The 26365-nt window shown below is 39.5% G+C and overlaps 1 protein-coding gene across 6 annotated transcripts in view; it reads left to right on the plus strand.

Annotated features, from left to right (window-relative positions):
• Positions 1 to 26365, plus strand: part of Cntnap4 (contactin associated protein family member 4) — a 243533-nt gene that overhangs the window by 63562 nt on the left and 153606 nt on the right. For 5 of the 6 annotated variants that reach the window (XM_027933142.2, XM_027933144.2, XM_027933147.2 and 2 more), the window contains exon 3: positions 6837 to 7030. In XM_027933142.2, the coding sequence (XP_027788943.2) occupies positions 6837 to 7030 (194 nt within the window). The remainder of the gene's footprint in view (positions 1 to 6836; positions 7031 to 26365) is intronic. The other variant, XM_027933143.2, reaches the window with a different exon arrangement.

The raw sequence follows: 26365 nt of genomic DNA on the forward strand, positions 1-26365 counted from the left end.
GGTATGAATACAGTAGGTTTTGGGGAAAGAAGAGAATTTTGGTTTTGAAACTATTAAGGGGAGGGTTGAATATATGTCTGGGGTCCTGGGAGGAGGTGTAGGCAGACATTTTTTTGACATCTAGGTAACATCTACACCCATGAGGCTAAGGGAGCTGATCAAGGGGTAAAAGTAGAGAGGACAGGAGCAGAGTGAAGGATGGAGACCTGGAGAGTCTCAACTTTAAAAGATAATAGGGGACGAAAAGAACTAGCAATGGGACTTGAGATGGAGCCACCAAAGAGAAGGAAGGAAACTAAGAGAAGGTGCTTTGGGGGAGCAACGTGAGGAGAGTGGATCGAGGCCGAGTGAGAGGCCCAAGTGTCCACTGTGGCTGGTAGGTCAGGTGGTGGGAGGGCGGAGCCTGACCCCTGGCCGTAGCTGCTTGGAGTTCTTTGCTGACTGTGATGAGCAATTTGTGTTGAGGGGTAGGAGGGAAGCGTCTGACTGGAGTTGGCCCAAGAGCAGGGGTGAAGGATGTTGGAATGAGTGACGTGAATGGCCAACTTGAAGAGTGTTCATGGAAAAAGAAGCAACCACAAAAAACAAAATAATGGAGTGAGGTCAAGAGAAAATTTCTCTTTTCCTTTTAAGATGGGGCAGATGGCAGTGTGCTGATGTAACAGGGCGCTGATAGGAATGATCCTTAGAGAGGAAAAAGGAAAGAAGTGGGGGAGGAGAACTGCTAGGGAGGTGCCACACAGGAGACGTGCTCACTAGTGGCTCTTTCGATGGGGAAGGCACTGCAGACACTACTGGACTTGGGTCCCCACCAGGTCCCTAGGACCCTCCTATTCTCATCTCTGCTGCTCTTTCAGCTTCGCGCAGGCAGGCTTTCCACAGAGCTGTCTGGCCTGGTGCTTACATCTGTCCCCCTCAGCGTTCCCAGCAGGGAGGAGACCCCTCTCCATGCGTTCCAATGAAATCCTGCCATGGCTTCACTGGCCTGGCTCAAGGTCACCTGCCCACTCCTGAAACAGTCACTGCGACCAGGGGAGGCAATGCCGGGATTCAGGAACAGACACCAGAAAGGACTGGCAGCAATATAGGAGGCTCCATAGAGTCTTATTTTCTTCCTGTAAAAGAAAAACTACACTGGTAAAATACAAGACACAAGACAGTTGAGAAGTTCTAAATGCAGCCTAGGGGACAACACGTACCGTTGAGTGGAACCAGGCAGATTCTGGGGCCATGTTCTTTCTATTTCCTTCCATTGTTGTAATTTAATGTCAAGATCAAAGTGATCCAGGCCAACTTAGACTCTTGGGGGAATCTAGATGAAATCACCTATGGAAAAAAAAAAGTAATTATCTTAGAGGGAAGCCTTCCAATGACAGTTTTAATTAAGCCAATTATTTTCTAGAACTGGAGATGTCCTAATGGTGGCTCCGAGTGTCATTCACCTATGGTCACTTGTGTCTTGTGTCCTTGAACACCTGTGTCCTTTTACACTTTAATCTCCTGGGGAGGCACTGGATAGCTCCTCCCTGTATGAGACTGTTACATCTCCTTCACTGATAACCGCCAGAAACGGTCACCACACTGTTCTTAATATTACTAGGGGACAGATATGGCTTTTATCTGTATTTTAAGGTCCCAACCAAGAGGATTTTTTCCCCTTATATTTTCTTGAAGCTGCTAAGCCGCACCTCCCTGACCACCAGCAAATGTGGATGATATCTAGCAGGTAGGATATATGAGGTTGAAACATAATTCAGCTCACTAGGTTATTTATAATTGATCAACACTGAATTTATTATTTGAATGTGTTCTTGGGATAAAATATACCACTATGATAGTTGTAATTATTCCAGGGGTATAGATGAAAAAAAGGGTAATTTTTAAAGTGACATTCTCACATAGATTAAAATAACTTTTAAAATAAGTAATTTCTCACTGACACTAAAATAATTTGCATAATATTGGGAAAATTTACTTATCTTCTCTAAATGTTTTAAAGCTTTATTTGAAGAGCTGTGAGAGCATATTTCATCTCACTAGATAATTTTGATAATTAAGTTTAATACAATACATACGATTTCTGGTAAATTGCTTAGCATAAAATAGGCACTGGATAATTTTTAGTTTGCTTTTTTCCCCCCTCATAATTCATAGCAACTTATATTCTAGAAACAAGTTTTTTAGAAATCTGATGTTTAAAAGTGGTAGGCAACAGATCAAAAAGATGCCATCTTGGGTGGTCATTTGGTCACTGATTTTTTTCAAAGCTCAATTTTGCTATGATCACAGCTGTTTTGTTGGAGCCAGTAGCAATTAAAATTGTTTTACAACTCAAAAAGTTACAACCACCATATACTCTCAGAGCTTGCTGAATATGGGGGAAATCAATAGGCACTTAGTAGGCTTTTTAACTTTTTAATTCTCAGAGCCTCATGGCAATGTCTGAGAGTCTTATGAATGGGGAGGATTTTTATTTTTAAGTGTGAATTTTCAGACTGTAATATGAAAGTTAAGGAAGGATTCCATTTGCACAGATGGATGGCACTGTTACGCCAAGTCTCAGTAACAGGCCAGGGAAGGAGAAAGAGGAGATTGGGGAGGGCAAAAGGAAGCCTGAAACATGGCGGGGTGGGGTGGGAAATGAGCCAGAGCCACAACACTCCAGTTTTCATTTTGTGGATTAAGTATCTGTAATCTTGGAATAGCTCGGGTTACACAAAAGATGGTCTCTATTTTTCTAGGTATTGGTTCGCTGGGATGTTGAATATATTAGCATATTAAAAGCACATTAAGGACAAATAACACTTGACTAACAGCTGAAAGGTTTAGTTAATAAAATAAAGAATTCATTGTAGTATTCTATTCATGGTAGTTCAGAGTTTTCAATTTGCTGGAGTTGGAGTTGGCATCACTTTCTCCATGAAGAAAGTTAAACGTGTTGATTGTATGTCTCCAGAAGCCAAGATCCGTGGCCGTGGCCATGTGGAGGGTCACCCCAGCTGTGGTTGTGTTTGCACCCTATGCCACAGTTGTCCCTTCCTGCCATCATAATCTGGCCTATCAAAAGTCTGCCAAGACCCATGACCTATCTATCTCGCCCTTTCCATATGGCTCTTCAACCTTTGTCTTGAAATTAGAGCAAGCACACTCTATCACGCCCTTAGAGCATGTACATCTGCAGAGCCACACAGCTTAAAACCCCTCAGCAATCTTTGGATTCCCTGTGGCCGTCTTATCCTGCTGAAATTGGTTGGTAAAGCCTAGGAGCTTCTGAATTTCCATTACTTTATCAGTGTACCTTGTTAATGACATAGCTTAATTTGCATACCAGTTGTACCTTTTCACCACAGGTAAGAAATTGAAATGTTCAAGGTCAATTAACTGCAAATGTTTCAAGTGGGCCAGTGCCTTTGGAACTGTGAGGAACGCAGGGAAGAGGGAGCGGTCAGTGAGGGACTCCACTTTCTCCTGATGAGAATCGATGATCCAATTTTAACCCACTAGAATCATGCTGATTCTTTCTTCCTGGCTGTGCTTCTCTCATGTTTGCGTTTTAAATACTGGTCTGAAAAGGTGTGTGTGCTGAAATGTCAGAGAAATACTGTGAAATTCCAGATTTTTTTTTTTTAAAAACAACCTCATTACTGATTTTAGATCATTAAAATTAACTACAAAGAGCAAGAAGCAAAATAATTGACATTTTTCTCAGAGGCATAGGATGCTATAGATAAAATTTCAAATGTAAAACTTTCAAGTAAAGTCAATAGCTGTCTGGGGGCACTTTCCTAACTTCTCATGATAAAAAAAGGATAAAAATTCAGAGAGAGATACAGTGGTAGCAATAAGTGGACCAAGGATGCTTGGTTAACATCAGATCCCAGAAGAGTTTCAACTTTGAGGCTTTTGATGGGCCGTGGGGTGAAATAGTAAGGTTAGGTAGACCAATGGAAGGAAATATTCCTTCACTCACCACCCCCATCATTGCCTGCACTTCCAAGACGTGGTCCAGACATGTTCACCAGAGGGAGGGAGGTTGCCCAGTAGCTAAACCCTAAGGGTGTCTTATTCCCCTCAGCACTGTCTTTTCTATAGCTACAGGGAACTACCAGTCCCCACTTACTCATCATGAAAATATACCGGGCGCTGTTGTGTCCTTGTTAAGAGCCCTGTACCTCTTGCCTGTTCTGTAGGCAAGGACAAGATGTTCAATCTCTGGAACTGACTCATCTTCTATGAAAAAGGTTGCTTTGAAAATTAAATAACAGTGCTTCCCAGAGTGTCTGACACAATATACTCACATGCAGCACAAATACTAAGTTCTACTGTAGTAAATAAGTGCAGGAGGATGGATGTTGTTTCATGGTAGCCCAAGAAATGAAGAGTGGAAGACACGTTGACTCAGATTTTAAAATAAGGCTATGGGGCAGTTCCCACAGAGGGTTCAGGAACTCCCTGAGCTGCCTGTGGTAGGGCACTATTTAAGGTGCACTTCAGAGCCTTCAGGGATGACTGTCATGTAGATAGCAGTCCGCAGGACTGAGCCGTACCCCTCATGGACTGCAGACAGCAGTTCTAAACAAACAGCACCAACACACCTAAATTCAGCCAGCGCCCATGTCTACCCAGCAAGCTCTCTCGCCTAACATGTAAGAACATTCTGCTTGTTAACCTAAACAAGGTAGCAGGTATTGGCAACCAAGAAAGCTTCATCCAGGTCACCCAAGGTTCTTCAAGGGAAAAGACAGAGAAAATTAAAAGTAAAAATTTGGTAGCAGAAATTTTGCAACGTGCATAAATATTCTGGATCTCAAAAAGAGGGAGAGCTCTGTGTGTGGAGTAGAAGACATTTTTTTGGATAATGATTTGCTTTAAGAAAGAAGAAAATCTGAAAAAGTAGTTCTAAAGGGAGTGGTGTAAGTGATACTGGGAATTGAACCCTAATGCAAGCAGAAGTTAGTGGGATGGCACCCATAGAAGATGTTGTTAGAATTCAGGTCAGTTCCTCTTGAGGAGTCGATTAGAGCTATACCTCAACCACTTCCTAAACTGGTCAGTCACCATGTGGGGTCACTATGCATCAGCTCTTATCACACCAAAGGTAGGGGCAGAAAACTAGAGGTAGCCCCTATGTCCTAGAGTTTCCTAGAGAAATTATTCAAATTGGCCAGTCTGCAGAAAGCCTCCAAAGCCTGGCTAACCTCACCCTACCTGCTGTAATAAGCTGCTTCTTATAACTCCAACCCATTATTATCCTGTCCCCTGGTTGTAACCCCTTGTGACCCTGCCTGGCAGCCTTCTCTTGTTTGGAGTTGCAAGTAGCAAAGTGTTCTGCCTTTTGTTTATCAGAGGGTCACTGTGTTGTGTTCCACCATCAAAAGACTCTTTAAAACTTATGAGATAGTTGTCAACACAGGTGTGTCCCTGTGAGTCTTGCAGAGTTGCATGCCTCCACCATCATGGAAAACATTCACTGGGTCTCTTTGAACTGGGGTTTTACTCAAGGTTTCATAAAATAGGTCACAGATGTCAAAAATAATGCTCATATAAAATTGTATGTAAATTAATGGTAATCTCTACTGAAAGTGTCAGACCTTATTACTGGGGCCTCTTGGTGGGTGGCAAAAGAGTAGGGAAAAGAAAACATACTAATATTCCCATTTGTGATGTTATGTAATAGATAGTGCATTTTAATAGGAATTGAATATCAGATAAATATGGATTCCAGAATGTGTCAGGTCCTACTTCATAAGTTTTGTGATGGTTATGTATTATTTATATAATCATCAATGTCAGTTTTTTAAAAAATAAACTCCCAAAGTAATTTCCCAAATTACTATATTAAACTGGAAAAATGAATCATCTTAAGAAGACAGACAGGAGTCACAGCTATAATCTGTATGTATTGGGGGGGAAAAAAGAGCACAATCCATTCTGCTCTACCCAAACCTCCTTTTGTATACACAAACTCCTGTCTTTCACTTCTGAGTGCTGAAGCTCAACTTGCTTAGAGACTTCTCCCTGGTTCTCCTTCACACAGCACTTCCCTTTCCCAGAGGGGGTGGTGGTGTGTTAGTAAACTCCTTGGGTGGATGCTTATTTGTAGAGTTGCCCATTCCCATGCTTTAAGCACCACCACCAGTAGCAACTGCAGAGACGGTTGTGTTTAACAACTGGCTTGCAAAATGGAAAATTTAACAATCACACAGGGTTGCAAGTCAGCGCCAGCCACTGCTGTACACAGCTGTTCATCTTCTTTGGTGTTATCACTCCTTGCATGTCATCTCACCATTAGTGTTTTCATGCTGTGCTTTCCATGTGCCTCTAAGTGTCTGTCCTTCCCAGGAGAGTAGACACCCCTAAGGGCAGGACTGTTCTTTGGCCATTGTCTACCAAAGTTTAATAATGAAATTTATTTCCTGTTTAAAAAGTCTAAACATGACCAAAGGTAGTTTTCTAGTTCCTCCAGGTCTAGGCTTTCCTTTATAGCCATCCCTGAGTGAATGGATGGTCAGACAGTACCCACTCATGTGTGTTAGCAATAAGCTTGTGCCAAGTGTTGACCTGCATGTTCATTTTTCCAATGAGGCACCTAAAATGTTCAGCAAGAATCAGAGTTTTCCACAGTATGTGGGAATGAACATAACCAACATGGACTTCATCCACGTACACTAAATTCTGGATTTCTTATATTTTTCTGCAGTTATGAGAAGTTTCATATCCTGGAAGTTTGACTTTCCTAAGTTCCATAGAAGAATACAGTCTTGTTGATATTTCCACTCAGAGATTTTTAACTAATTCTTCTTTCCCAATTTGTCCTGTTTCTGTTTCCACTAAAGGAGCCGGTGGGTGGTCTCCACTTGTGTCCAACAAATACCAGTGGTTGCAGATCGACCTTGGAGAGAGAATGGAGATTACCTCTGTGGCTACCCAAGGGGGATATGGGAGCTCCAACTGGGTGACCAGCTACCTCCTGATGTTCAGCGACAGTGGCAGGAACTGGAAACAGTACCGACAGGAAGACAGCATGTGGGTATGTTTCTTAAATAAAAGCCATCGTTTCCCGGGGAAAGAGGTGCGGTCATAGCTGCAGCTGCTGCGTTGTCCATCTCTTAAGTTAAATACATACAGAATCTTCAGAATTGCTTTGAAAGTGCTTCTAAGAGAAAATAGGGCCAATATTTATCTTCTCATAAAATTCATGGCAAATTTATGGCAATACTAAAGGTAAGTTCATTTCACAGGGTCCTCAGAAATTAAAAACAAGTCCTGAGAGTCCCTTTAATAGGGTGAAATCCTAAGACATAAACAAATCTTGTATAAAACCAAATTTTGTTCAATGCCGTTTTTTCACTGTCTTTATTTAAAATGAATCAAAAGGAATTTATCTCTGATAGCTCGAAGATTTCTGTAACCCAGTCTGTCTAGAACGTGAAAGCTTGCATGTGGAGTTATAGGTACGCACATATGTGCACACAGATGACAGGATTTACACCTGAACCTGTCTGTGGTCTCAAATGCCAGGTGCTATGTAGAGAGAGTGCCTGGGGTACCCCCTCTGTAAGAGGCAGGTTATGACCAAGTAGGAGGTTCTCATAGTCGGCTGATTGCACATCCCACCTGATAGAAGAGGAAGAGGGAGGCTGCTTGATAACACAGGGAGGAATTCTTAGTGTAGGAAAAAGCATTTGTCTGGATCCATGTGGGCCAGGGACAACATACTGCAATCAAAGAACTATTTTCCCCCTCTGGCTGAGCTGCTGGAACCAGAGAAAATGAGTAACTTAATGAAGCATTATTCTTAGCACGCAGATAATTTGGAAGCCTATTTGGGCACATAATGATAATTTTCTTTGACCTGTCAATTGCCTCTTTTTTGAAACTTCCTGGAACTCTGTTAGACATTATAAACTCATTGAAGAAATGGACTGCCATTTACTCACCTTTGTATCTCAAAAGCTCTTGGTGGCCATTCAGTTTGTGTTTATTGATGTAGATTCAATTGAGAAGAGGTAGCCGTACTCCTTCCTCTGGAGAGAACTGTGGGCCGGTAGAAGTTTCTTATAAGCATCTTTAAGAAGAGCTGCTTTAAAATCCAGAGAAGGTTGAAGCTGTGTATAACACTGAAAAAAATAACCCCCCCAAAAAACAACTGAATATTACGGTCAACTTAATTCCATGAGCACCATTCAAACTAGGGATAAAATAAACAGTAATTATGAGCCAATAACAATGAACGCTTAATGAGGTATTTATTTTAACAAGGTGTCTGGGTTATCTTTTACTCTTTTTCTAAATTAAGCATTGGATTTTTCAACTGGATGAGTAGTGGCTATTGCCTGCTAATATTTTGCTGTGTTAATTAAAAGGTATAGTTTTGATTTTCTTAAAGCGAGAGATCGGCCACAAAAATGAATGTGTTTCTGTTTGTCAGGCTGTGGACAGCCAAGCCTAGGTTTTGCCATTGCCTTTTTTTGTTTTGTTTTGTTTTACTTTATTAAAGAGGAGGGGTTCAGGGTGAAATAGTGGCATGATTGATGTCCTTACTAATCCACACCAATGAAAGTAAAGGCGTGGCTTCTCTCCCATGCTGTTCAGGTGACACTGTTTCTTAGACTGTGCTGTGATTTGTAGGTTTATTCATTATTGTCCTTTCTTGAGTGTGAGTTTCCTGTAAATAAAGACTATATCTCCCTACTTTTATTTTAGCATCCCCAAAGTGTACCCGTGCCTGGCATGTTGCAGACAAATACTAAATGTGGAATGAATGAGTAAGGAAATGAATGAGTGAATGAATGAATGGCTAAATGAAGCGTGCTTTCTTATAGGACACTCGTACCCTATCTACACTGATACCCTTCTGCCCCTATCAGCTCTTCCTGTGTGTGCGTGTGTGTGTGTGTGTGTGTGTGTGTTGTACTGGTTCGATAGTGTTAGGATGATGGTGGTTTTCTTTCACTTATGCATCTTGTACTTTTTTATGGGGTCGTTTATTCCCCCTTCTCATCTACATTAGCATTTCTGTCACCCAACGTCTAGGGTGGTACATGATGCTTTTATTTCAGTAAATTAGTGAAAGAACAATAAATGAAGGAATAGAGCTGAATATGTTGCTCTCCTAATCTATGCCTATCTTTGTACGACTTTCTGGGAGATAGTGAAAGAATTCATGTGAATGCCATGGAAGAGATAAGGCACACAAGAACAAAGTAGAGAAATATGTAGAAGAGCATGCAAATATTTTTTTTTCATTTAAAATTATACCTTCATTTTTTAAAAAATTCTTTTTAGTTTTATGTGACAGTGGAATATATTTTGGCAATTATACGTACATAGAATATAACTTTTATTCTATTTAGGATCCTACTCTGTGGTTGTCCATGATGTGGCATTACCCTGGTCATGTATTCAAACACAAGACTAGGAAAGTTATGATTGATTGATTCTACGGTCTTTATTATTCTCCTCCACCCTCCCTTCCCTTCATTTCCTTTTGTCTAATCCAATGGATTTCTATCATTCCTGTCCCCAACCTTCCTTGTTTTGGGTTAGCATCCACAAATCAGACAGAACAGTTGGCCTTTGGGTTTTTGGAATTGGCTTATTTCACTTAGCATATCCTCCAGTTCCATCTATTTACTGGCAAATGCCATAATTTCATTCTTCTTTATGGGTGAATAATATCCCATTGTGTGTGTGTGTGTGTGTGTGTGTGTGTGTGTGTGTGTGACTGAAGGACACCTGGGTTGTTTCCATAGCTTGGCTATTGTGAGTTAAGCTGCTATAAACATGGATGTGGCTACATCACTGCAGTATGCTGTTTTTAAGTCCTTAGGGTATAGACCTAGGAATTGGATAACTGGGTCAATTGATAGTTCCATTCCAAGTTTTCTAAAGAATCTCCATACTACTTTCCAGAGTGGTTGCCCTAATTTGCAGTCCACCAACAATATATGAGAGTACCTTTCTCCCTACATCCTCATCAACATTTATTGTTGCTTGTATTCTTGATAATTGCCATTCTGATTGGAGTGAGATGGAATCTCAGTGTAGTTTTAATCTGCATTTCTCTAATTGTTAGTGATATTGAACATTTTTTTCATACATTATTTGACCTTTCGTATTTCTTCTTCTCTGAAGTGTTTTGTGCAGTTCCTTTGCCCATTTATTGATTAAGTTATTTATAGTAAGTTTTTTTTAGCTTTTGTATATCCTGGAAATTAATGCCTTATCTGAAGTACTGGTGGTGAAGATTTTCTCCCATTCTGTAAACTCTCTCTTCATGTTGTTGATTGTTTCATTTGCTAAGAAGAGGTTTTTAGTTTGAACCATCCCATTTATTGATTCTTTATTTTACTTCTTTTGCTTTAGAGTTGGGCCTATTTTTTCATCTGGTAAGTGCAGGGTCTCTGGTCTAATGCCTAGGTCTTTGATCTACTTAGGGTTCAGTTTTGTGCAGGATGAGAGATAGGGATTTAATTTCATTTGGTTACATATGAATTTCCAGTTTTCCCAGAATCATTTTTTGAAGAGGCTATCTTTTCTCCAATGTACGTTTATGGCACCTTTGTCTAGGATGAGATAACTATATTTATGTGGGTGTGTCTCTGTGTCTTCTCTTCTGTTCCGTTGGTCCTCATGTCTGTTTTGGTGCCAATATCTTGCTATATTTGTTACTATAAGAATATGCAAAAATTAAATGTGGACTCCTAAAGTTTTGGTAATGTACAGAATATGGAGGGAGGGTGGAATAGACTGAATTTGTCGAAGAAGTAGACTTTGAGGAAAACATGATGATTTAGAGTTTTGGAAGGATTAAGGAAAATATTTCACAAAGCTGGAGAAGTGTGACCAAAACCATGGGTTCAGGAGATACCTAAAGATACTGTTTCCTGTGTGATAACCAGTGAGACTCCTGGTCAGTTGGGTTTGTCAGGTTTGAGAAGGACTGCATGATGGTATTTGATATGATAAAGAAAGCCAAGGAATAGCTTTGAAAATCAAGATCAAAATTAAGGTAGTGCCGCAGGTACCATGACCACCCCTAGTGTGGGTGAGGTTATGGAACTGATAAAACAACCCCCAAATCTCTAAATCATACACATACTCTCTATATATATTTGTGTAAATACATATATTTGTATATAAATATTTTACTTATATATTTGTAGATATATTTCCTGTTACATATTTCTATATTTATGCTCGTATATGTGTGTATATATATATTTATGTTTGTATATTTGTATTTATGTCCTGTTCATCCCAGGTGGGGACAGAGGTCTAGTCTATTCCATAGTCATTCTGGGCTCACTCTGAGGGAAGCTCCCTCTCTGTGATTCTGTAGTTGCCAACACAGAAAATGTGACACATGGCAAATTATGTTGGGGTCTTGACTTTTGACCTGGAACAACACAGATCACTTCCATTTGAATTATTATTTTTTAACTCAAAGAAAAATCTTGAATTGATGTACATAAAGAGGGACATAACCCTTAGTCATATTTTACAAATACGTATTTCCTAACTTGTATTTGCCCAGTTTTTCTACATATTATGGGATGTATACCAATTATACAAAATATGCCGATTTCCTTTAAGAGTGTCACAGTCTACTTCAGACTATCCAAGTAAATCTATAAAAGAGAGTTAGGAAACACATCAGGCATTTTACTACTATCTGATAGAGAAAGAGTATGCGATAGGCAAGTGTTGTCAGCTTAGAAACAATGAACTTGGCAGGAGGATCGTGGTAAGGACCCTTCATCTCATTCCATCTGACGTCAGGCACCAGAGAGAACAGTGCCATATATGTACCTGAAAGGATTAATAAAATGCTCTACTGCTTCTTAAAAATAATCTTTAAAAGAAAAAGTATTTTATTTATTATCTATGCAGACCACTTAATGGAAATGTGAATCATAGTTGTATGATATTAAAAAAAATACATTAAGACTTTTCTTCAGAATAAAATTTATAGCCTAAAGTTCATAAAATGTAATTTATACAAAGTGCTCTGCTGGATGGTGAATAAATATTGTATGAAAATTTAGAAAATGAGAGCCACTAAAATTGTTCCTCTGAAAGTGAAGACAAAATAAAATATCCCTCAACATCTAAGACGAAAAGACTCTTTTGAGCCAGTTTATTGTAAGTGATTGGAAAAGTAAATGTAAGGTGTAATTTTCGCTCATTTAAGAACAATTGCTTGAAATATCGTGAAGTCAACATCTTAGAAGAAATTATTTTAAGTAGATCGACATGTGCAAGAACTTTACAGCCAAATTCTCCTGATTCTCTCCGATAAACACAAGGCTCTTTTATCCTGTAGACTAGAAAGGCAAGGAATGGGGCAGTGCCAACCGTATAAATTATTTAAGTGAAAACAAGATTGTTAAACACAACAATGTTTTTGGGTTTTTTTTTGATGAATTTCAGTTGTATATGCTTCCCCCGCCCCCACCAAATGAAAGCTTATATTGCATTTCTGAGTACCTCTTTGTTTCTGGTTTTTCTTTCTTTCTTTCTTTCTTTTTTTTGACCCAAAGTGTCTAATGTCATGGTTCTGGGTTTGGCTGGCGAAAGACTTGGAGACCTTGTGACATAGTGTAGTCAATTAGATAGAAGTACCACCTGTCACCAAATATTTAGGTCAGTGTTATCACTGAGAATGATTGAGTTGTCAACTCTGTAAGCCAGACAAGATGTAAGCACTATCTGCAGATTTTTAGCATGCATTTGTTTTAAGTCAAATAACCAAATATCCAGGGAGTTAAGTGGAAAACTGGGAAGACAGATCTGTAAGGGAGATTTGCAGTAAGGGAGGTGGATTCCCCCTCCTCGTAGGTGGCATTTTTCCTAGCTCTCTTCATGTTGAGCCCTTATTCTAGTGACCTAAGCCTACAAAAACATCTGCGGTGATATAAAGTACAACGGTACGAATGCCATGTATGTCAACATGTCAAATTGTCAAGCTTAATGCAGAACTTGGCCAGTGCCTAGGGAGTACCTTACGCTGCTTCTGCCTTTCAAGATACTAATCCCCCAAAGATATTTTTCATCAAAGTCTACATTATTAGCTTCTATCCTCAGGAATTTCCCTGTTTATATTTGTTTAACTATGAGTTCTCCACCCTTTGAAAACGATTAACTTGTAATGCATGATTAAAAGATGACTGCATTTTAGCCAAGTGTGGTGGTGCACGCCTGAAATCCTAGCAGTTCTGGAGGCTGAGGCTGGAGAATTGCAGATTCGAATCCAACCTCAGCAACTTAGCATGGCTGTAAGCAACCTAGTGAGACCCTGTTTCAAAATTTAAAAAATAAAATAAAAAGGGTTGGGGTTGTGGCTCAGTGGTTAAGCACCCCTGGGTTCAATCCCTAGTACTGCCCCCACTCCAAAAAAAAGAAGGACTGCATTTAAAAAATTGGGGTAAGAACCCTTAAAATGAAATATAGCCTCTTAACAAAATTTTAAGCGTATAAGACAATAGTGTTAATTCTAGGCATGATATTGTGTGTGGTTCTCTAGGACTCAATCCCCTGCGTAGCTAGAATATGATACATGTTGAAAGGTGACCCTGTGTTTTACTGTCCCTCTAGCATTCGACTCTGTGCTTATGTGAGCTTGACAATTTTAGATTCCTCATGTAAGTGGGGTCATGTGTATTTGTCCTTCTCTGGTTGGCTTATTTCACTTAAAATAAACTCCTCAAGGTTCATCCATGGTGTCCCTTATTGGTTCAGTTTCCTTCCATTTTAGAGGCTGAATCACATTCCATAGTGTGTTTGTGTGTGTGGGGGGGGCGGGGGTGTGTGTGTGTGTCTCGCATTTTCTTTATTCATTTGTGTATGAGCCGTTAAGTTGTTTCCATGTCTTGACTATTGTGAATATTGCTGCAATCAATGTGGCAGTATAAATATCTCTTTGAGATCCTGATTTCAGTATTTATTTTTGGGATAAATACCAGTGAATAGGATTGCTGGACCATATGATATTTCAGATTTTTTGAGGAACTTGCATACTGTGTACTGTTTTCTGTAATTGCTCTCGCTATTTTTTTTTCTTTTTGGGACTGGGGATTGAACTCAGGGGCACTTGACCACTAAGCCATGTCCAAACAGCCCTATTTTGTATTTATTTAGAGATAGCGTCTCACTGAGTTGCTTAGTACCTCACTTTTGCTGAGGCTGGCTTTGAACCTGTGATCCTCCTGTCTCAGCCTCCCAAGCTTGCTGGGATTACAGGCATGTGCCACTGTGCCTGGCTTTTGCTATTTAAAAAACTTAACAGTATATGAGGGTTCTAGTAGATAGCTTAACTTGTGTGAGTTGATATTTTTTTGGTTTTGGCTTGTATTTCCCTGATGATCAATGTTGTTGAGCATCTTTTCATATGCCTGTTGGCTCTTTTTGGTATTGAAAAAATGCTTTATATGTTTGTTTTATTTTTGTAATGTATTTAGTTTCCATATACCAGTGATGAACTTTATCCAAGAAGGGATTTTTAATCTATTTTTTATTAGTTTCTTTTAGTTATACATAATATTAGGGTTCATTTTGACATAATTATAAAAGCATGGAATAAAATTTGCTCCAGTTCAGTTTTCAATATTTTATCTTTTCTCCTTCTCTCTCCTCCTGTTCCAAGAAGGAATTTAAAAAATCTCATTTATAATAGTATCAAAAAGAATAAAATGCTTTGAGATAAATGTAACCAAGAGCTATATACAGAGAGCTACAAAATATTGCTAAAAAATTAATGAATAGAATTTAATGAATACAAATTAATAAATAGAAATATTTTTCTGTGTTCATGTATTTAAATTTTTAGTATTATTAAAATGTCCATACTACCCAAGCAATCAATAGATTCAAAATAATCTGTATCAATCTCCCAAATGCATATTTTTTAAAGAAGTAGGAATAAACCCTGAAATTTAAAGTCAAAGGACCCTGATCAACAAAAATGATATTAAGAACAAAGGTGGAGGCATCACATATACTGATTTCAAAACACAATTCAAAGCTCCAGTAATGAAAATAGTATGTACTGGTGTTAAATCAGACCAGTGGAATAGAATAGAACCCGGGAGTGAACCCACCTATATATGGTCAGCTGATCCTCACAAGGTTGTCAAGAACATGTGATGGGGAAATTGGAAAGTGGATACCCATATGAAAATGATGAAATTGGGCCCTCACCTTGCACCATCTACCAAAATCAAGTTGAAATGAATTAAAGACTTACACATAAGGATCTATAACTATAAAAATAGTTAAAAGAAAATACAGGGGGAAATTTTATGACCTTGCTCTTGGTAATGCATGAATTTCTCTTTTCTTTTTTCTGGAAATGACATTAAAAGCAAAAGCACCCCCCCAAAAAAAAAAATCCAAAAACAAACAAACAAAAGACCCCACTACCACTACCACCACCAACAAAAACCCATAGAGACAAGTGGGACTGCATTAAAAACCTTCTGCACAGCAAAGGAAGCAATTAATGTAATGAAAAGACATACTTCAGAAGGGGAGAAAATATTTGGACCCCATATACCTGGTAATGTGTTAATATATACTGACATTTGAGTTTCTAATATGTCATCCACCATGAATCAGAGCAGTTAGCTAGGCACCTTCTCTACCCAGTGTGTCCCCTCTGTCACATGCCGTATCAGTCCCTTCTCATAAACTTCTACGGGACACACATGTGTTGGGGCTTTAAATCAATACATAATATACAAGAAAATACCTGTGAACTCCTTTGAGCTGTAGGCAAACATGCATAGCAATATAGGATAGACGTAGGTGAGACTGTCTTATGTTCTTAAACTTGACCTGTCTCTAGGGAGGAAAGTGAAACTTGTTTGGAGGGAGAGATTAGAAATAGCAGGAGGTCTGATTTGGTGCCTCCTGCAAATGTATATCCTCATCAAGATCATCCTCAAATTATTGATCAGAGAGCAACATGCTTTACAAACGCATTATGAATTTCTCTCCCATTCGACTGTGTGACAGCTCCGTGACAACAGCATTGTCCCTTTTCCTCCATGCCCTCTTATCGTGGCTGTGATGGGAGGTCTCAGATGCCTGCTTTCAGGGTTTTCTATTCTCTAGTCCCTGGAATCTACATTTGGCGTCGCCTTTCTTGGGAGCAATTCTGACCCTCTGAAGTATTTCTTCATTGTTATATTTGACCCAGGCAAAACTAAACCTTAGGCTTGCTCTCCTAGTTTTCCATCCTGAATTTTCAAACTTATCAAGCATAATTCAGTTTTAGAAGAGGATAGAAAAATATATAAAGCTACAAAGGAAAGGCTAGGATTTGGAATTGATATAATCATATTCTTTAAGGGTCCAAGAGAATCATCTGATTGTTATTTTAAAAGCAATAATTTAATAGTGTCCCTAATAAAAAAAATTTAAAATCTCTAATTTGTCTTCCTATAGATAAATAACTAGGTAGATAATATAAAAGGACTACATATTCCACTTCTAACTGAACAACAACAAAACATCAAGGAAATAATTTGAATAAATATCAAGGAAAAAACTTAATAGGAATGTACAAGATATGAAAAAGAAATATGTAGAATTTTACTAGCAAATATAAGAGACAACTTGATTAAATGCAAGAACATATCTGTTTTTGAAGACAAGATAGTACTTATAAAGCTACTCATTCTACCTGATCTAACCTCCAAAATGAGATCATTCAAATTTCATACAGAAAGAAATATATGTGAGAAAATGAGTAAGCTAATTGGCAAAAGAATAGTAGTAAGGAGAATAGACATTTTAAGAAAATATTATGTGTATGTCTTTTTCTTTTTTTCTTTTTGGTATTGGGGATTGGACCCAAGGGCACTTTACCACTGAGCTATCTCTATAGCCATACTTGCTTTTTGTTTTGAGACAGGGTCTTGCCAAGTTGCTCAGGAGCCTTGCTAAATTGCTGAGGCTGGCCTTGACCTTGCAGTACTCCTGCCTCAGCCTGGGATTACAGGTGTGTGCCTCTAGGCATGACTTTTTATATGCATTTCTTAATTAAAACATATTGATATTGTTATATTAAAACATAGTGGAAGAAAAAGCAGAACATTAATTCTAAGTCCAAATACACTTAAAGTATTTGGGTATGGTAGATGTGGCATTGAAAATATATAAGAATATATTAGTCATTATGGGCCTCAGCAAATTGTAGCCCTTTAGGAAAATAAATAAGCTTTTTGTATCAACATAGATTCTAGATTAATTGAATATTTAAAACAATTCAGATATGGAAGGAAAGTATTAACAGAAAATATAGGGCAATGTAAAGGTAAACATACAATATTAGAATGGGCCTTTCTGATAATTAGCGAGAGAACTAAACCAAGATGCCACAGAGGAATAAAAACAAAAAGAAAAATTAGATAATATTTACAAATTCACATGAAAAATTGCATAAAAGACTACAAAAGAAAGAATATAGATTGGGAAATATTGTTAGTCTATGTGCTAGCAATACCCACCTCCATTCACTCAAAACAGATCATGAGTTAAGGTTGACATCCCCACTGACTGATGGAATAGGCTTCATTTATTTGCAAGTTCACTTAGATTTACAAAAGGAGTAGGACAGGTGACCACACAACACACACAGCACAGCATGATGGATGCCCAGCAATGCTGAATTGCTTCTGAGTATCCCACTGGCTTCAGTCAGGATAAACATGGTCACAAGGGACAAGACTGGGTGGGTGTGGCCACTGCAGGTGAGAAGAGCCATCAGCTCCGGCCATCCCTGGGCTTCTACCTTGGTCACAGCTTAACTCATCAAGGACACTTGCCAACTTTGTTCTCCAGAGTAGCTGCATCTCATTAATCCCTGATTGCTTGTTAATTCCAGGTTTTGTCGGTGGTTCCTAAATTTTACTGTACTTTCAAATTTCGATGCCTGGGGAGATTGTCTAGAGGTGGGAACCCAGGTATTGGGATTTAAAAAAAAATATTCCCAGGTGACTCCCATTTGTAGCAAAGCAATGGAAAACTTCAGGTTACTCAACAAACTTGACAAGTAGGTACAGATTCTTAGTTCAGTACAAAACATCAGCAGGATGTTGATCAGCTTAGATCCAGGATGCTCCTGTGCATTCCCTAAATCAATATCACAAAAAAGATTTGGCTAAAGACCAAGACTGGGAGAAAAAGCTGTAGACCAAATGTTCACCCTATCCTTCCAATGACAAAAGCTCAATTTCCTTAATATCTAAGGAATATTGGATGCAGTAGTCACTAGCCATATAGGGTATTTTAAATTAAGTTAATTAAGTGAAATAAAATTAAAAATTAATCTGGGGTTGTAGCTCAGAGATAGAGACCTGTTTAGCATGTGGGAGGCCCTGGGTTCGATCCCCAGCACTAAGTAAATAATAAACAAATGAAAAAAGTTCTTCAGTTCATGTGTTTGAAGTACCCGATAGCTATGTTAGATCCGTGATTACTATATTAATGCAGTAATAGGATATTTCTGTCATCACAGAAAATTTTGTATGACACAGGTAAAAAAACAGAATAAAGTTAGTGATAAAAATAAGGCTTTAATTTATTTTTTTAAAGAGGCAAAATATAAATGGGCAGTTCATAGAAAGGTAAAAATGACACATAAGTATACAAAAGTATCTTCATCCTTATTCTAAACACTTCCTCAAACACTGGAATAAATGAGAGTATTTAAAACTATGGTACTGTCTAAGACATTATTTCCCAAATTGTGCAAATAACAAAGTAACAGTTATGCATTTAATATAATGCCTTTTCTTTGAATTGTTTTTGAACTACTACATCAAACCCTACTGTTTAACTCAGGACACAGCTAAATAATAGCAAAATGATCTTGGTCCTATCCACCAGCATTAGCTCATTGACTTGAGTAAATTCTTGTACCTCCTCACAGTGGAATAGTGCCTGGCCATCAGAGGAGATGGTGTGAGAAAACATAGGTGTTCTGGAGAGGATTCCAAAATGGATGCAAAAATTTGAAGTGAGCTGTCATTTGATAATAAAATATGAATCTTGAGTGAAGAGGAAGTCCCTTGGGGGGGACAATAGGAGAAGTATAGGTGTTTATTGCAAGAATACGCAAAGATTGGATTGATATAAGGTTTCAAAAGGAAGAATGCAAGCTACAGGTGAAAGAAACAAAGAATAATAGAGTTGAATGGATAGGAAATCATAAAAGTATTGGGTAGTTAAGGAAAATAGATTGCATTAGTCAGGCAGCTCCAGAAAAACGGAGCCAAAAAGATTCTATATAATCATCTTATTGATAAGATTATTATTGCTATATGAAATCACTAGTCTTAAATAAATAATGCTTATTATTTATTAACAAGATCATTTATAACATTTCATATAATATAAAGTATATAATAAATAATGCTTATTATTAAACAGGATTATCTAAAGTATAATATTATTTTATGTAAGATTCTAACATATGTATGATCTTATAAATCAATACTGGGAATTGGCCTTATAGAGGCCAAACAGTGCTGTAATCTGTTGTCTCCCAGCTGGAGAGTCAGGGAAGCCAGTGGTGTCATTCAGGCAGAGTCTGAAGGCCCCAAGACCAGGAGCTCAAATGTGCACAGGCAGAAGAGGGAAGCTGAAGTTCAAGGAGAGAGAGGAGTTGCCACCCCTGGGTCTTTTTGCTCTGTCTCTAGGTGAGTGAGATGATCTCTCCTCACAATGGGCAAGGCAGAGCTTATCTCTGCCTGCAGACGCAAATGCCAGTCTCTTCTGGAAACACAGATTATACCAGCTTTCTGGGTTCCTGCTGGCCCAAAGTGACACATAAAATTAAGTATTATGTAGGTAATAAGAGATCTCCTACTTGTCATAAGATAATATCCTGTAACTTATTGATAGAAGCATTTGGAAGTTATCGGTATGAAGCACCATATATTATTTTTTAGAATTTTGGTGGAAATTTATAGATACTCATACATACAGCATGGCATCTGATCTTTGACTACGTTATGACAGAGTAGGAAAAAAGAAGACCTTAGTTCTAGTTCTAAATTGTTTTCTGAATCAGTGCCCAGTCAGAGAACCAGAAATTACCTTGGGCATCTGAAACTGAGAAGTCATTATAGGAAATTGGTCACAGGCGATGAAAAAGAGGGGCAGGAAAATGTGAGATGAGTCAATTCAGAATTTAGTAGCATCAGGAAGCTACTAGGAATTCTAAACTGGAGGGATCCTGAGGAGGGGGCCTTTCCAGAGCCCAGTTCCTGGTATCGTCCAGCTAGAACTAGAAGCAGGGCAAGCGCTGTCCAGGAGGGGGTTGAGGGAGCCGGGGATGCCTGAGGCAGAGGAAGAGTGGGGAGAAATACCCTGGCCCTCCCCTCCTTTCACCTGGAGGGCCCCTGGCACCACAGCCTGGGATACTCAGTCCACGTCACTCAGCTCCCTGTGTTTTAGATCAGGGCAGGGAAGGGGTGGGCCTGGTTCTGAGTGAAACAGGAAAATGACCAGGGAAGCCCGAAGAAGGTATTTACTAAAGTCACATATCTGTGAGCTGCTGCTGCTTCCTCCTCCTCCTCCTTTTCTTCTTCTTCTCCTTCCTCCTCCTCCTCTTCCTCCTACTCCTCCTCTTCCTCATCCCTCCTCCTCCTCCTCTTCTTCTTTTTGTTAACATGGAACTTCCTTCACACACACATACACACACACACACATTAGCACATTTTAATTTTTAATTGACATAATAATTGTATGCATTTGGGGGACACAGTGTGACATTTCACTGCCTGTGTACAATATATGAGGATCCAATCAGGTTTGAGCTTCGTTTTCTTTGCTGATAGTATGAGGGTGCAGGGAGAATCCAGGTACCGACGTAGAGAGCTCTCTCATCCACCTTCAGTTTTAGAATTGCGTGTTTCCCCACCAAACCATAGAGAAGGCAGTTTAATATTTGAAAGTGGGGACTTAAGATCTTCAGTTCCCACCGACATTCTTGCTAACTAAAGTCACTCGTGTAGTTTTACTTCTAGCTTTCTTCCCTCTTGCTAAAGTTCATTTAGCAAGAACAGTCTTTTTTGTGCACTGTAAGAAGGGAATCCAGGAAGAAGATTGAACCATTGGTTTAGGGTTATATTTTAACACATAATCTACTTTAAGTAAGCCGAATGAGGTTATCCTCAATAAATTATGAAATCAATCCTTTGGTATTTATCAAAACATGTACTGTAGGGCTGGGGCTTAGCTCAGTGGCAGACTCTTGCCTTGCACATGAGAGGCACTGGGTTCAATCCTCAGCACCAGATAAAAATAAACAAATAAAATAAAGACATGCTGTCCATCTACAACTACAAAAAAATAATTAAAAAAACCCATGGAGTTCAAAGCATACAATTTCAGTGTGGGAAGACTAACATTGCTTTGCTCCTTACTACACATTTTGCAGATGCGTGCCAGGGCTCTCCACCGAGGATCAGGTGGAAGAGTGTATATGTGGATTAGTACACATCTGTGGCCATTTCTGGGATGGAGCAGGGACATGCGCTTCATGTGTAAAGAGCAGCAGGGACCTGGATTTTATTGAAATGGTTTGCTTGGCGGGTAGACCAGATGGCTCCCTCTACCTCTACACCTGGCATATTTCATCCAGTTTCCTTACTGACTACTCAAAATCTCAGATGCTTAATTGCTGCTCCTAAGACATACACCAAAGTTCCTTGTATTTCTATACTTCCCTTCTAGGTCACTGTCATTCTTTTTCTGAGACGCACTTGTCAAAACAGCTTCAACTCAATCCTCCCAACTCATGGCCTTCCAACCACAATCAAGTTACTTGCTTATCAAGTTCCCCTCCCCAATCCCTGCCATCACTTTTCTAGTAGTCACTAAACTTCCTCTAGGGTCTTATTTATTTCCAGTGACATCTGCGATAGTGTTATTCCCAGGGAGTCTCCCTGGATTATTGTGCACGGTTTGTGTAACCTTAATCAACTGAATTTCAAACTCATCCTTTTATTTTTCATTCTGTTTCACTCCACCTGTATGTCGACCTTCATTCCAAAATACACCCTTGATATAAGTGAATTTCCAAATGCTGCTGGTTAAAATGCATCCTCTGTGTCTGTCTTTATTAAAAAGCATATTCACTTATTAATCAAGGCTGTGAATTCTGGGAGATAGAAACTCCACGCTAGTTGTTATAGCGGTTTAGAATAGACACGAATGATACTATTACGCGGTAAAGTGATGCTCTTCTGATTACTTGAAATCCCAAATGCAATAATCTGGTGATGTGTCTGCTCCTTTCCAGTGCAGAGATCTGTGTGTGCACTAGACCAGGGCATCCATCTGATATTTTGTATAAATATGTAAAAGAAACACTCACAGTCATAGGAACAGGGTCTTGAACTCTATGGCTTTATCATCCATTTTCCCAACTGCCTTTGGGAAACATGCCTCAAAGTTGGCATTGTTTAATGTTATCTCTTCCAATTATTATCGGCATCTTCCTTCCTTCTGAAGTATTTACAAAAAATAATCCTTTGGGTGATTTAGAAGAGCCATGATTTAGAAAAGATCCAAGTGTTAGGGCGTTTGTCCAGAAATAGCTGTGAATATGAAAGCAAGAAAATAGGAAACAACAATCCTAAGACATGGCCCGTGGAGCCCTGTCTGTAAATCAGAGAGATGCTGCTCAGGAGAAATCGTATTTGGCTTGTATTGTGCAAATGAAATTTTTATTTGGTTTTGAACCCCCGAAATTCCATTTTGTATTTCTTATTGTTATTATTAATCTCTCATACTGAAAGCTTGTCTCCCTTTTAGAGCCTTGAATATTTTAAGTACTTAATAATAGGATTCTTTTTCAATAAGAGACAGAGAAGAGAAAAATTGCTGGAGCAATGAAAAGATATCCTCGGGGAGCAATAGCTTTATTACAATATGTCAGAGTCATCATGAGTCAGGGGTAGGTTTGGGGAATATCAGTTTCAGGAGGAAAAAATCTTTTGTATTTATTTTAGCAAGTTTATGAAAAGTTGGGGTAGATTAACCCAAGAGCTGCAAAGCTGTCGTGGTAATAGCAGTTCTGTCTTTATACCCTGAAATAATAAAAGGTCAAAAAAAATTCAATATGTCATTTTGGAAATAGATTTTTCAATCCTTAGATCAGAATAAACACATGAATTAATTAAGTTCAAAGTGATATTTGTGCTCTCTTTAAAAATTTTTGTGTCAGAGATGACAGGTAAATATTGAAATTTCTCCAACTTGGAAAGAAATTGGTCTCTTCAGTTTCCTTGTTTCTGTGAATTCAAACCCTTTGGATATGCGCATCTACAAACGTTGAATTTTCATATGAATATTCTCATTTTCTTACTTTTTAGTTTGAAAACTCCTTAACCTTTGAGTATGTAATCTGTGTGAGCTGAATAAAGTATATATTTGGCTATGGGAAAATTTTATTAAAAATAAATGTTCACCAACAAGGAACTACATTTTGTGTGATTTGAACAGGCATATATTCATGTATTTTTTCTGTCTCATCCTACCTTGGACAGTGTATGGAGTTTTCCATTGGAGACTTATGTGGAAAACCTGTGCAACTTGGTATGCTCAACCATAGAATGTGATTGTCCCTTGCCTCTGCTCCAGAGAAAGTCCACATGAGTCATCCTGTCCCTTCCTCTCCTCACGGATCTCACCATCCCCAGGCTTCTGGGTTGGAAACAGTAAACTTGATGATCTGGTTATCTGCAGCCAATGTAGCAAAAGCCATCAGTACACTGCTTGGTTTTCTGCAGGAGAGCTTGCTGGGACTTTATGGAGGTGAGGAGCCTACTTCTGCTCTGAGCCAAGAGAGACTTGAATAGTTGGAAGGTCAGAGAGAGGCCACTTCAAAGAATTGGAACCCCAGCACATAAAGCGGAGGGGACAGAAGGAAGGCTGTGGATGGCCATTCAGGAAGGTCATCTGTGATCAGATGCTGGCACGTGCACGCTCCATCTCCTGCAAGATATGTGGTCTTGGGCAGGTCGCTTTCACTTCCTCTGAGGAACAGAGCGATATTACACCCCTGAGAGGTTGCTAACTGCAAACTAACTGCAAAAGAGGAGGAGGAGGAGGAGGAGAGAGGGAGGGAAGACAGGACAAGAGAGGGAGAGATGCAGGAGGGGGAAAGCAAGGAGGAGAGGAAAGAGAGAAAGAAAAAACCAACCTGTACAAAATTAAATGCACCCTCCCCCCTAAACAAACAGACAAACAACCCATAAAACAAACAAAAATCCTGGAACACTTCACAATTCATGCAAAATTAACAAGATCTGGGGTTATCAGCAGTGCGGTATAAAGCGGCAGTGAAGGCCTCCCTGACTGCAGTGAAGGCCTCCCTGACTGCGGTGTGTGTAGAAGGGAAACACGAGGGGGGTGGAGGAGAGGAAATGGCCACCACCACCCCAGATGGTCCGCCATGCAGAGAAGGAGGGCAGAAGGTTGAACGGCACAGTGATTCTGAGAGTATCGGGTGGGACAAGAGCATCAGATCCCACCTGGTTTTGAAGGGAGACAGGTGTTCTTATGAACGAAGAATAAGGAAAACTAAAGATGGGGTTGAATCTCAGTCTATCCAAAGAATGCTTTGTATGCAAAAAGGTCACAGATTTACTGAGCACAGAGCCTGCTAGGGAGACCCCTGAGCCAGTACTCACAGGCTGAAGCCACCAAGGGACACTCATGCACAGGACAGCGAGGCTTCCTCTAGCTGTGTACAATTGCCGGTGTGCAAGTATTGAGAGGACAGGTGCTTCAGCTGACCCAGGGTTTGGATCCAAAGGGATACTATAGCAGGAGGACGCTAGGACGAGGACACACAGGGCTAGGGCTGGCAGGAGTCTGGAGGAAGGGAAGAGTAGCACTGTGTAGGGAAGGCAGTGAGGTGTGAGCCTGTGGGGGTTGATGGGAGACTGCATTGCTCAAAGTTCTCTAGAGGAACAAAACCAGCGCAGGTGTGTATATACAGTGGTGGGTGGGGTGGGAGAGGATTTGTTTAAAGGAATTGGATGATGCTATTGTGGAAGCTTAGCAAGTCCTAAATCTACCTGATAGGCTGCAGGCTAGATGCCCGTGGAAGAGCTGCAGTTCTAGTGCAAATATGGTCTGCTAGCAGAATTCCCTTTTTCCAGAGAGGTCTTTTTTTTTTTTTTTTTTAATATATCTTAATATATTAAAGGCCTTCAAAGGCCTTCACCTGATTAGAGGAAGCCATCCACACTATGGATGTGTAATTTGATTTACTTATTGTGTACCGATTTAAATGTTAATCTCATTCAAATAAAAAATGCCTTCACAGAAACACCTAGAATAATGTTTGACTAAATGTGTGGGCATCATGGTCTAAGCCAAATTGATACACAAATATAACCACCACAAAGATGGAAGGTATCCAAAGAAGAATACAGGCTGAAAAGCAATTAAGAGTGAGAGGGAACAAGAGAGAGAGAGAGTTGGAAAGATCTAGTAATTTAAGATTGAAGAATAGCATATAAATATTTACAACTTCAAAGATGGTATAATCACAAGAAATGATTAAGGACCATGGTGTGGGCAGGGACAAGTTGAAAAGGAGCTATGTGAAGGTCATTTAGGTTCAGGTTGTGTTCTGGGTCACCTTCTAGGAGACTGAAACAGAGAGTTAAGGAAGTGAAAGAGCATCTGAGCCTCATGGGGGCCCAGTGGACACTCATAAAACCAGAGGAGACATTGTTCTCTCTGTCATGTTTGTGTGTGCGTGTGTGTATGTGTGTGTGTTTGTGTGTGTGTGTTGTGTGTGTGTGTGTGTGTGTGTGTTGTGTGTGTGTGTGTGTGTGAGAGAGAGAGAGAGAGAGAGAGATTGTTGACTTATTTTCATGATGAGGAGAGAAAAATTACCTGTTATTGGCAGCAGACCACTTAAAATGCTAACTGACTCCAAGGAAATACAGCATTGGGAGAAGTTAGCAGATTACACTTTAGGTCTCTGAGGGTTAACCTGGATTCCAGGTGAGAAGGATTCAGGAAGGTCATAGCACCTTGCAATGTCTTCTGTGTGTATTGCCTTCATTATCTCCATCTTACAGAAGATGAACCCCAAGTTTCTAGGAGTTAACACTGCTCATGGTCATTCACCAGTAACTGGCTGAGCCTGGACCCAGGCTGCGCGGATCCAGAGCTCAAACTCTTGAGTTTTCATTTGATGGCCAAACTCCAGGAGTCCTCTGATGTTGGAAGGAAGGAAGAGCAGTGGAAGAATAGGCAAGGGCTTGGAGGGCCTGGATTTGGAAAAAGATAGATGGCCTGAGTGGGTGTGGGCACAGGAGTGCCACTG

This window comes from Marmota flaviventris, chromosome 18 (genome assembly GCF_047511675.1).
Source record: "Marmota flaviventris isolate mMarFla1 chromosome 18, mMarFla1.hap1, whole genome shotgun sequence".
NCBI lineage: Eukaryota > Metazoa > Chordata > Mammalia > Rodentia > Sciuridae > Marmota > Marmota flaviventris.